General features: G+C 21.7%; 3 protein-coding genes across 6 annotated transcripts in view; 2 read left to right on the forward strand and 1 right to left on the reverse strand.

Moving 5' to 3' along the window:
* The window catches only part of LOC102672468 (glycogenin-1), a 15,622-nt gene extending 10,176 nt beyond the window's left edge, over nucleotides 1-5,446 (forward strand). Inside the window, exons 6-9 of one of the 4 annotated variants that reach the window (XR_420606.2) lie at nucleotides 1,028-1,231; nucleotides 1,318-1,426; nucleotides 1,885-1,960; nucleotides 2,806-3,120. Coding sequence is in view for 2 of the 4 variants with exons in the window: in XM_006607788.2 (XP_006607851.1) it covers nucleotides 1,028-1,231; nucleotides 1,318-1,426; nucleotides 2,806-4,130 (1,638 nt within the window). In the remaining 2 variants the exon portion in view is untranslated. Of the gene's footprint in view, nucleotides 1-1,027; nucleotides 1,232-1,317; nucleotides 1,427-1,857; nucleotides 1,961-2,805; nucleotides 4,137-5,394 lie in introns of those variants that run through there. The other 3 variants (XR_420607.2, XM_031509779.1, XM_006607788.2) reach the window with 3 other exon arrangements.
* A 65-nt stretch (nucleotides 5,447-5,511) lies between these two features.
* On the forward strand, nucleotides 5,512-7,497 carry LOC102672323 (leucine carboxyl methyltransferase 1). Its single transcript, XM_006607787.2, has 4 exons — nucleotides 5,512-5,892; nucleotides 6,440-6,623; nucleotides 6,713-7,064; nucleotides 7,157-7,497. Exons 1-4 carry the CDS (start codon nucleotides 5,683-5,685, stop codon nucleotides 7,359-7,361), a joined length of 951 nt encoding a protein of 316 aa, XP_006607850.1. The 5' UTR covers nucleotides 5,512-5,682; the 3' UTR covers nucleotides 7,362-7,497.
* A 1,119-nt stretch (nucleotides 7,498-8,616) lies between these two features.
* LOC102672182 (very long-chain specific acyl-CoA dehydrogenase, mitochondrial) lies at nucleotides 8,617-12,187 on the reverse strand. Its single transcript, XM_006607786.2, has 7 exons — nucleotides 11,969-12,187; nucleotides 11,651-11,869; nucleotides 11,161-11,589; nucleotides 10,826-11,089; nucleotides 10,412-10,768; nucleotides 10,128-10,343; nucleotides 8,617-10,064 (listed from the first exon to the last, which is right to left on the reverse strand). The coding sequence occupies exons 1-7, from the start codon at nucleotides 12,185-12,187 to the stop codon at nucleotides 9,936-9,938; spliced, it is 1,833 nt and encodes a 610-aa protein (XP_006607849.2). The 3' UTR covers nucleotides 8,617-9,935.
* Between the last annotated feature and the right edge of the window lie 286 nt (nucleotides 12,188-12,473).

Below are 12,473 nucleotides of genomic sequence, written 5' to 3' on the forward strand. Positions count from 1 at the left end.
TATCAAAAGAAACAAAACAACAAGATATTAATTATGAACATACTTATCAACATTCTTCTAATAATAATAATAAATCATTGTCAGAAGAAATAAAACATCCACATAAACTTTATAGTGATCATCATGATGATCATTACTATCAAATACTCGATAATATAAATAATAAACAACATTTTCAACATCATGAACAAAAAAATCAAACTTATGATTCTTTAGATGTCAATATTATTCATGATCAACATTATATTATGCTAAATAATATAACTTATCAGAATAATATTTTAATTAAACAAAATATTGAACAAAATGAAAATATGAACGTTACAGACAAACAAACATACACATTAATATCTTCTAGTCCTCATCCTGATTCCAAACCTTGTATAGATTTCCACAATGTAGCAACGCAATCTGATCCACATATAATGGATGATCTAAATAATTCAAATGTAAGTAATTATTCCCATATATTTTTTTTTTAATTTAAAATTAAAATTTGTTTTTTATTGTTTTTTAAAAAATTTTATTTATATTTTTTAAAAATCATTTATTGTATTGCTTTAGTACTTGCATTGTAATTTTAAATATATTGCTTGTATATTTAGTAGTTTTTGGGACATTACTTGCAGCTTTAATATAGTTGCCTAAATTTTTTTTATTATATATTTTTACAATACTAATATTATTAGTACAAGTTTAGTTTCTTCTATATTATTCCATATTCTATATTATAATAGAGAAAAGAAAGTATTTTAGAAAATAATAATTGTTAAAAATAACTTTATAATTTTGATTTTATATGATCTATTTTTATTATTGTGTTATTAAATTTGTGTGTTGTTTCATGTTTGTGGTATATGCATTATATAGAGTCTCATTATTAAATATGACGATCATGTAAGGTAATTTTTTATGAATGTATATATGAATGTATATTAATAATTCTAATCTATATTCTTATATTTTATATTCTTAATTTTATTATATTGCAAATGTTTAAATAGAACAATTTTTTTTGATTCTATAGGCTGGTCTTGCTGGTGCCTTGGCTCAAATGACATTAGGTGAACCGAGAAGCTCTGAACAAATTGCATTAGAAGAACATATGCGAAAACAAAGTTGGGAACAAGGTCAAATAGATTATATGGGTCGAGATAGTTTTGATAACATTTGGAAAAAAATTTGTGAAACTCTTGCTCTTGCACCTCTACGATTACCATCTCCTCCTAAAGTAATTAATTGAATAATATGTAATAAATCAAAATAAAATTGGAAAATAAAATTTATTCAGAAATATATTTATAATATATGATTTAGGAAATACGAAAGTCTGTTAAAACTACAATTGATGAAACTGATGAATTTATTAAATCTGCTGAAACTACTCAATTTATTAAATCTACAGATGAAGTGGATAAAAGAACCGGTATGTATTATTTTTATATTATATTATTTCTTATAAATACTTTATGCAGAAATTATTTAATTAAAAATAATAAAAAAAAACAATTTTTAAAGTTAATAAATTTTTATTCTATAATAATTATAATTATTATATAAAAGCAAGAAGAATTCAAAATATTGGTTTCATGTAATAAAATTTTTTGATAATGTAAATTGTATACATATAAAATTAAAAATTAAAGTGCTCGTAATGCAAAGCCATTAATTAACTGTTTTTATAAAGATGCTTTGCGATTTTATTTCCTCCCTATTCCCTGTTAATACAGCATGTGGCATTTACACTCATGAAGATTTTTATAGGAATTTAATTTGAACACAATCAAATTATATTTAATAATATATGCAAAATTTTGACATAATTTAAACAAATGAAACAATATGTTTTTTATACAGTTTATCAAGTTTAAGTGTTTGAAACAGGAACGGAGGACAGCAACTAACAGATCCTGGCGCCATAGCATTGCTACATCTTATAATGTCATTTTGCTTTAATGGGGTAAATATTTTGAGAACTCGCATCATCATAAATTCGCAAATTTTAAATAAATTAAAAGAGTTTGTGATATATAACTAAACAAGCACATTTATATGTTAAAACTTGCATCATAAAAATTATATCATTTTATAATAAATCATATTTTTTATAATATTCTAATATTATATATGATTTTAATTTCTTTAATTTATAAGTTAAAGAAATGTAAAACATAAAATTTTATAAATATAATTTTTTTCTGAAATTATTCTTTGATAAATTTTTTTAAATTCTTTAGAATAATTTATAAAAAATGTTTTGTGATTTTATATTGTATATATGTGATTTATTTATATTAATCACAAAAATACCTTACGCTTGCTATATTTAATATTGCAGCAAAAATTAAAATAACAATTACTATATGCATGATATTTCTATTATTATTTTTTTTATCATTGCATTTTTAAGCTTGTATAATGCAGTAAAAATACTAATTTTATATTCCATATGCTTTAAATTAATTTAAAATATCTGGTATATTAAACAGTATTTTATAAGAGCACTTTTGCTATAACAATTTCATTCATAATCATTATCTTTTGTAGAATTAAAATTAAAATTATTTTTCATATCATATGTATTAAAAAAATAACTAAACAGATAAAATATTATTTATAAATTCATCATATTATAATATCATATTTCTAATATTGCAGATCATTTTTATATTAATATAGAATTCATTTTTATTAAATATCTTGTTAAGATATAAAATTTAAATGTAAGCAAGAAATATATTAAATTGCATTTCTGTAAATTGTTATATACATATAAATATAATATAATTTTTTTTCTTTATTTAGCTCAAACAAGCAGTCATACTGAAGAACAATCTCTAGTTAATAATGTTCCTACCACAAATGTACCTAAATTATTGGAAGATCAAAAGAATGAAGATGATAGTTCGAGAGAATCACAAAATGATACATTTATAGATTCTCCTGCAAATCTTTCTCTACAAACATCTCATGAAGAAATAACAAAACATAATACAATTGAATTATTAAATAAAATTTCACAACAGATTAGTATACCTATAGTATCATCTGATTTAAATCAATCTTGTACAATTGGAGAACAGAAAATAATAATTTCAACAAAAGAACTAGAAAACAAATTACAGAATAAAGATTTTAAAATTACTATAGATATTCATCAAATGAATCAACTAGATATTAAAGATGAAAAATATGCAAAAGAATTATTAACTTCATCTGAAATTTTAACAGTTAGCCCTGTTCCAATTCAAGTTGCAGAATCTGTGTTAGATTCTCAAATAATATCGCAAGAAGATCTTTCTTCTACAATGACATCAGTTCATTTAACAGAAACAGAAAATAAAATGCATATTAATGATTCAAAACTTTCAATAGAAAATAAAGAGAAATTAAATTTAGATAATATCACAAATATAAAAAGTATTGATGCTATCAATAAATTAAATAAATTGTCAATAAAACCAAAAGAAACTTCACAAATCTCATTGATAGTAGAACAAATTCAACCTCAATTTGTAGAAATTGAACCTACATTATCTTCAAATAGTTTTGAAATACCAGAAAAATTAATGCAAAAACAAACAGAACAACAAAGAAAAAGTGAATATTGTATAAAAGAAACAATAAAATTAAATGAAGTAGGATCAGAATATGAAACAAATAAAATATTAAACAAATCTCCAGTTAGACCTTTAAGAATAAAAGAATTAAATTCTTCATCTTCAACAAGTATTAAAGAAACTGCACAATGTGATTCAATAAGTCAAAAAAAATTAATAAAAAAGATAATAAAAAAATCTACAGAAAAATCAGGGGAACTTGTAGAAGCAAATGATGGTGATACTAAAAAAAAAGTAACAAAAAAGATAGTAAAAAAGATTACAAAGAAAAAATTAAAATCAGAAGAAGGACTAGATGATAATACAGTAGATAGCAGTTCTTTTAATAAACAAAAAAAGACTTTAAAAGTTGTTAAAAAAGGTATAAAATCGTCACAACAAATTTTTACTGATACTACTACTTCTGAAATTCCAACATCTAGTACTTCTGATTTAGTTCCAGTTCCACCTAAAAGAAAAGTGAAAACTATAGCTTCAAAATTGGTTATTAAAAAATCAGATATAGAATAGTAATTAAATCATAAAAACTGACAATAATTATTTAAATATTTTACATAAAAGTTTAAAAATTCTAGAAACTATAAAAAGAATAAAAGGTGATACTCACTAGTCTTTTCTAATTTTTTATACTTTTAATATGTTAAACAGTATCACCTACAGATTTGATATTTGTTTGAATTTTGAAATTTTGTTAGATAATATTATATTTTAATATAATATTTTGTTTCATAATTTATATATATTTTATTACATTACATGTGTTCTTTTTTTAATTATATGTCAGTACTAAATAAAACTTTTTTATATTACATCCCTATCTATTTGTTTGCATATATTGAAATGAAATACAATTGAAAGAATAATTTTTTGTATAATTATTATAATGAATATATTATTTTAATGTGTCTTAACTAATTTTTTACTCATATATTAGCTTCAACTTATTTAATAACATATGTATGAGTAGCTGTGATTGATTAACTTAATTAAAATATACATTATTTTAATAAAAATGCACAAAAATATCTTTACAGAACAATTGATCAAAAAATGTTATAAAAAATAATTATATATTTATACATTTTATATGTATCAATTTGTACCTATATTTATACATATACACATAACATATATAATATGCAATCATTTTATCATCACATAAATTTTTAATTTAAAAAATTGTCAGATATTTGTGTTTAAATACATTTATTAAGATCAAAAGATATATAATTTTATTTATTATCATTTAAAAATAATCCATTTTAATTTGTAAGCAAAATTTAATAATTAAATTTAATAATTAAATTTAAGTATATTAATATCAATATTATATCGTATCATATGTAATATCAATATATAATATCATATAATCATATCAATATACAATATAAAACAGAAAATTTATTTATAATAAATTATTTTTTATTATATCTAATTTTATGATAAATAAATAATGAAATTACATATTTTTTTGTTTAATGCATTATTATATAGAAATGTTTAAAAAAAAATGTATTTTTTTGATTAATTTACAAATCTAATTTATTCAATATCAATTATAATTATATTAATTTTATTTTTTATTTTTTTTTTCAATTTTCCAAAAATACTTCGAACTCATTTTTAAAAATCTTTTATTATAAAATAATTTTATTGATCAATTTAATATGATTAATTTAATTAATAATAATAAATATAATTATTATCATATATATAATATATAATCATATATATCATATATAATATAGTTAATGAAAGTTGTAAGTTAAAATAAATTACAAATAACAATAATCTATATTAAAATATATTAATTTTATACACATAAAATTTATTACGTATTAAAATATTGGTTAGGGAATATATCCCTATTGTCAGATAACCCGCACAGCAGGCGCAAGCTTGCGCCGCAAGTAGATGCGATGCGAGTCTACGGCAGTCTCCATATAGTCTTAAGCAGTATGGTCGCTTGTACAGTTTTCTATGAGTGACAAGTAACGGTTTCTACATTAAGAAAACTTCGAATAATGATTTATCATAACTGAAGTGAACCGAAATTGGTGTAATGATCAAAGATATGGCTGATGATGAGGCCATACAGGCCACTAATGATGATGCAAGTGAGTGTAAAAGATATGCTGTGCAACTTAGTTACTGGTCCGATCCATTTATCAACTTTTTCGTAAAACAAACTGGTCGAAAAGCACCTGAAATCAATCGCGGTTACTATGCGAGAGTAAAAGGAATTGAGGTGTTCGTTGACAAATTCCTTAAGGTATGTATTAGTTTTTTTTCCTTTAGATTTCGTTTTTGTATCTTCAAAATTGGCATAACCTAGAACATGATAGAAACAATCCGGGATACAGCTGATTTGAGTAGCAAAGGACATGCAATGCCGGAAACCTTGACCTGGCCGAGGTCCTGTCCTAATTTCCGAAGTCCTCCTTTTATCATGAAACAATAAAATAGGTCAATCTTATATACACATTGGATATTTTGTATAGAAATAACAAACAATTGAAAGTACACTATATTTTTTAAATGATTTTTAAAATTTTTTTAACAAAAGATGAAAAAAATTGTTTTAATTATTTATGTTTCAAATATAATGATCAAATAAAACTGAAGCATAATGTATATATATTTTCATATTATTATTTATAAATTTTTATAATTGCTAATTTATATAAAAAGAAAAAATACATTAAAATATAGAATAAATTTTATATTTATTATTTTAATTTTATATTTAAATAAAAATAAATATATAGATAAATTTATTTATCTAAAATGTACAAATAAAAAATTTGTGATAAATATAGCTATCTGGTGAAGAAGGACAAATTATAAACTTGGGTGCTGGATTTGATACACTTTATTGGAGACTTAAGGAAACAGGAAAGAGTCCAGCAAATTTTATAGAACTTGATTTTCCTAGCATTACTGCTAGAAAATGTTATCACATCAAAAAACATAAACAATTGATAGATATGTTAAATACAGAAGGTACATAATTATAATATTAAATTCTAATTAATTCTATAATTTTTCTATCTTTATGCATAAATTTTTATTAATTAAAATTTATTTTGCAGATGGAGAAATTAGGTTTTCAACAACAGATCTACATGCTGCCAATTATCATTTGGTGGGAATAGATCTGCGGCACATATCTGAACTTATTAATAAATTAACACAAGCAGAAGTTAATTTTAATCTTCCAACCATGTTCCTTGCAGAATGTGTTTTAGTGTATATAGACACTAGTGCAGCTTCTGCATTGTTAAAATGGCTTGCTGGAAAATTTCCAAATAGTATTTTTGTTAATTATGAACAAGTGAACATGAAAGATAAATTTGGTCAAGTTATGTTGTCTAATTTACGTAGTCGTGGATGTTTGTTAGCAGGTGTAGAAGATTGTGAATCTTTGGAAACTCAACAAAGACGGTATATCTATCTCTTTTTATGTTTATTTTTTAGAAGAATTTATAAGAATTTATTATAAAAGTTATATAAATAAATATAATTATATGTTTCAGCTTTATAATAAACAGTTGGGAAGGCTCTAATGCATGGACAATGGTAGAAGTCTATGATTCACTGCCTCAAGATGATCGTAGTCGAATCGAACATATAGAAATGTTGGATGAGCGAGAACTTTTAGTTCAATTATTGCAACATTATTGTATCTCAGTTGCTTGGAATGGACAAACATTTAAAAATTTGTCTATAGCACAGGGTTAGCTTTTCTAACTCTTATAAGTTACTCCAGGTAGTGATACTGTGTCATTAAAAATCTTTAAGCTTATAAGTACATATGTGGTAACTAATGATACAAAATCATTGTTTATTATTAAAATGAATAAGTTTTAATCATAAATTTATAGTATAGATTATTATAATGTAATGTTTGCTTTATGATAATATAGTTTTTTCTGTTATATATATATACTTCATATTTCCTTAAAATTGTGAAGAAATAATTTATAGAATTACATGATGACTTACATTAAAATTATATAAAAATTAATTTTAATTAATTTTATTTGGTAATAATAATCTTTAGTTTATAAATATTGTGACTATGATATTAAAATAGTATTATTGAAATTTTAAATTTTCTTTCATATTTTCTTTCATATTTTTTGAGCAACTAAATATAATCTAACATTAAAAAATACAAAGTTTCAATTGTGTAATATTTCTTTAATTTCTTAAAATTCTATTTTATATTTTCTGTAAAATTAACTTTCTAATTAAAACTAATTTCAGCATTAACAATTTTGTTTTCCTATATTATTTACTACTTTGTACTTGGAAGCTTTTATATATTACATTTATAAATTTCCTACTAAATCGTAACTTTAAATAATATTATAAATTATTGATTAGTTCTACATATGCAGTTTCTTATGAAGATAATAGATACAACGAAAGAGTGATTTCACTAAACATGAAAAAAAATAATATATATTTTAAAAATTTATTTTTAAAATGTTCATTTTTAAAATATATTTTATAAATGTTCATTTATATAAATTTAAGATTTAATTAAAATACAATTGCTATACATTTACAAAACAATCATTTAGATTATTAAAAAAATGGAGAAAATTGCATTTCCATTATTATTATTTTATTATTTTCGTAAAAATATAATAAATAGGCAAATTATAAAAATGTAAAAAAAATAACATTATCATTAAAAAATGAAAGATTAATACATCAATTATATAATATTTGAATCAATTTTCTAATGAATTCAAGTTAATTCATGAAATTATTGAGAATAATATTAAATATAATTTAATAAAATATGAACAATATTTTATTATAAAAAAATTTCAATTTGATATGAAAATCAAAATTAATACTAAAGAAGAAAATTTATGAAATAAACATGATATTAAAAAATTGTTATATTAATAATTAATCGTGAAATCGTTCTTTGTTTCTATATTTTAATACATTGATTCTTATTTAATTTTAATTATTCTTCTTTTTTATTCATGATATAATATAATTACTGATATTCTTATAAAGGCTTATTAGACCATAAGGTATAGTACATAGGAGAAACACACAAATATATTACAGATTATGAATTCATGTTATGGAATTCATATGTTTTTAAAAATAAAATTACATACCTGGAGTAACACAAATATCAAGAAATAATCTAATATTCTATTTTTCTGAAAAGTTATGAATTACAGTTATATCTGTCCACAATGATAAATTCTTTCCAATTTCATGTTTTAACATTTAATAATAAAATCATACCTCATCATAATACTTTCATGCCATCTTATTTACATTTGAATAATATTTATTATATGTGTTAAATACTTTAACAACTTAAAGTTTGAGACTCAAATTAATCATTAATTATCATAAATTGGAGAAAAACACTGCCAATGTATAGTTACAAAATCTTAACAACATATTTATTATCAAATCATATTATTTATCTATAAAATTTTACATATTTAAAAAAAAATAACAGGCATAATATATTATTTTATTTTTAATTTTTATATTTCAATATGATCAAAATTATTGTTATATAATCAATAATAACTTTTTCTTTTTTTTATACACTATAAAAAAAAAATTGATAGTTTGATTCTCAAACTTAAGTATATTTCTCATAATAATGAGATATGCAATTTTGTTTTTGCATGTACTTCATTTCACTTCACTTAATGTTATTAATGTCTTATATGGATGCTGTAAAAGTTAAATCATACAATGGCTATATTCTATGTGCTTCCATATTATAGACAGATAAAAAAATTGTCAAAAAATATATTCTTACCTTTGTGTAATGTTGTGATATTGTTAAATTATGCATTTATATTACAATTAAATGAAGATAATCGAAGATTAATATTAATTATAAATTAAAATACCATAGTATTTTTTTTTATATATAGAGTAATATTATCAAACATTTTGAAATGTATGATAAAAGAAAATTCTATACTTACATTTAATTTATTATATAAAAAACTATTATACGTTATTTTATTTCTTAAGCATTCAATTCACTATTTTGTGAGATTCAATGAAAAATAAACAGTATCTACTTTCATGTGTATATTTTTTATATAAGTTTATTTATAATATCTATTTCATATAAAAAATTTTAATTTTGTTACAAAACTATTAAATTTTAATATTACATCTTAATTCATATTGGAATATTTTATGCATTTAAAGTTCATATATATTCAAAATTATTGTAATATTAATTATTATTGTTTTAAGTAAATAATTTACAATTCTATGTTTATTGATTAGTTATTGATTTTATTATTAAAAGCCTAATGGATTTAATTGAACACATCCACCAACATCGCACATATTCTTTGAAATTTTACTTAAGTTATTAAATATATTCAATTTTTTATCAAATTTTAAATTATTATTCACACGATTAGTTGCCTATAATAAAATAATATTTATTAAAAATAAAAATAAATTGAAATTAATTTTAAGTATATTTACTTCATTGCACCAAGTTTCTGCCATAAGAAGTTCATGTTCCATATTTGGAAGATTTTTATTTGCAGATGTAGATGCCCTGCTTAATATAATAGCCATAGTATATATATCAAATGCTGCTTGAGCTAGTCTGTTAAGAATAAATTGTTGCTCCACAATATTTCTTGGTCCATATTTAATAATAGCACCTTCTATAGTTTGACCAAAAGCTTCTATACTCTATAAATGATTATTTATAAATTAATAATTAATTATTAATATCGATTATTATAAACGATTATATAAACCTTAGCACATAATGTAGCACTACTGTGTAATCTGGGATGAACTAATTGAATAAGATTACGTGTTGATGAAAATCCAATTGTGCGCATTGCTCTTTTGCTTAATTCTTCAAATATTAATCCTAAATTGATAGTAGGAATCTTAATTGCTGACATTAATTGTTGCAAATGAATTCCTGCATGTTGAAGTCCAGAAAGTACAACAAAAATACGAAGAATATCATTAGTTCCTTCAAAAATTCTAAAAATACGTAAATCTCGCATAACTCGTTCGAGACCTGTATCTTTCATATATGCCATTCCACCTAATATTTGCATAGTTTCATCACAAACCCACCATGCAGCTTCTGATGCAAAACACTAGAACAATTATTTTAAAATAATGATATCAACTTTATCTTTTTAAATTAATCTTACTTTAGAAATTGCAGCTTCTAAATAATAATCTTGACTTCCATTATCCATGTTACCCGCAATTGAATATGCAAGGCTTTCAGTTATATATTGTAACATTGCCATACGACCTAATTTTTCTTGAATACTTCCATAATAATCTATTGTATGTCCAAATTGTACTCGTTGTGTTGCATGTTCAATTGCTTTTTTAATACAATAACGCATAGTTCCAGAAAGAGCAGCAGCCATACCAAATCGACCATTATTTAAAACATTCATTGCAACCTAATAAAATACAAAATATATTGAATATCCTTTTAAATTTTTTATAATTTTTTATGTAAATAAATTGATACCGAAAAACCTTGTCCTTCGCCCTTTATAATATTTTCTGCTGGTATTTTAACATTTTCAAAATGTACTTCTGTTGTATTACTACATTTAATACCCATTTTTTTTTCTGGTGGTCCACTTATTACACCACCAAAAGATCTTTCAACAATAAATGCTGTAACTTTATCTTTAATTTTACCAGTTTTTAAATCTTGTACAGGAACTTGAGCAAAAACTGTCATTATTTCTGCTAAACCACCATTTGATATCCAAATTTTATTGCCATTTAAAATATAATGTGAACCATCTGCAGATTTTATTGCACGAGAACGAATTGAACCAGCATCTGAACCACTACTTGGTTCTGTGAGACAAAATGCTGCATAATCACCATTGCAAACTCTTGGAAGATATTTTTTTTTTTGTTCTGGTGTACCATATAAAAGTATTGCCTGTATAAATTAAATTGAATTATATCCATGTAAAATATTCTATGTATAAATAAATATATACCTTGAATCCTATACTTTGATGTGCACCTAAAGTGATACCAATACCTAAATCATTATATCCACATATTTCAACACATCTGCTATATTGAGTATTATTTAATCCTAATCCACCATATTCCTGAGGAACTTGAAGACAAAATATTCCAAGTTCCCACATTGATCGTAAAGTTTTCTCATCTATTGATGCATTATCATCATTTTTCATTGGATCATTTACTTTCTTTAAACAAAAATTTAAATCAATTAATAATAAATTGCAATTATAAATTTAAAAAAAAAAGATTTTTCATTCATTTTCTTCTTATTATAATTTTATTACCTCAAAAAATTTTTCCATAGGATCAATTAATAATCTTAATGTATCATTTTGTTCTTCAGTTAATACTTCTGGAAATGGAAATATTTGACTACTCTCTAATTGACTAATAAAAATATTTCTCACAAAAGATTGATATTTTATAGCTGTATTTTTTTCTGTTTTTTCTTCTGCTATGTTTTTTACAATAGCTTGAGTTGCTAAATATCTAAAACATATCATTTTTAATAATTTTTTTAAATTAAATTCTAAATTATAGAATATTAAAAAAATTTTATAACTTTTTATATAAAATCTATATTTTTATATTCAAAAATAAATCATTATTCATTTTTTTACATATTATATCTTTATTTATTTCATTTTAAAAATAATTGTTTATAAATACATATCATAGTTTTATATATGCATCTTATACATATTATTTATTAATTATCAAATTATTATTATATCAATTTATACAAAATGTATAGTTTGTATATATATATAAATATATATAATTGTTCAA

Source organism: Apis dorsata, unplaced genomic scaffold, assembly GCF_000469605.1.
Source record: "Apis dorsata unplaced genomic scaffold, Apis dorsata 1.3 scaffold_19, whole genome shotgun sequence".
NCBI lineage: Eukaryota > Metazoa > Arthropoda > Insecta > Hymenoptera > Apidae > Apis > Apis dorsata.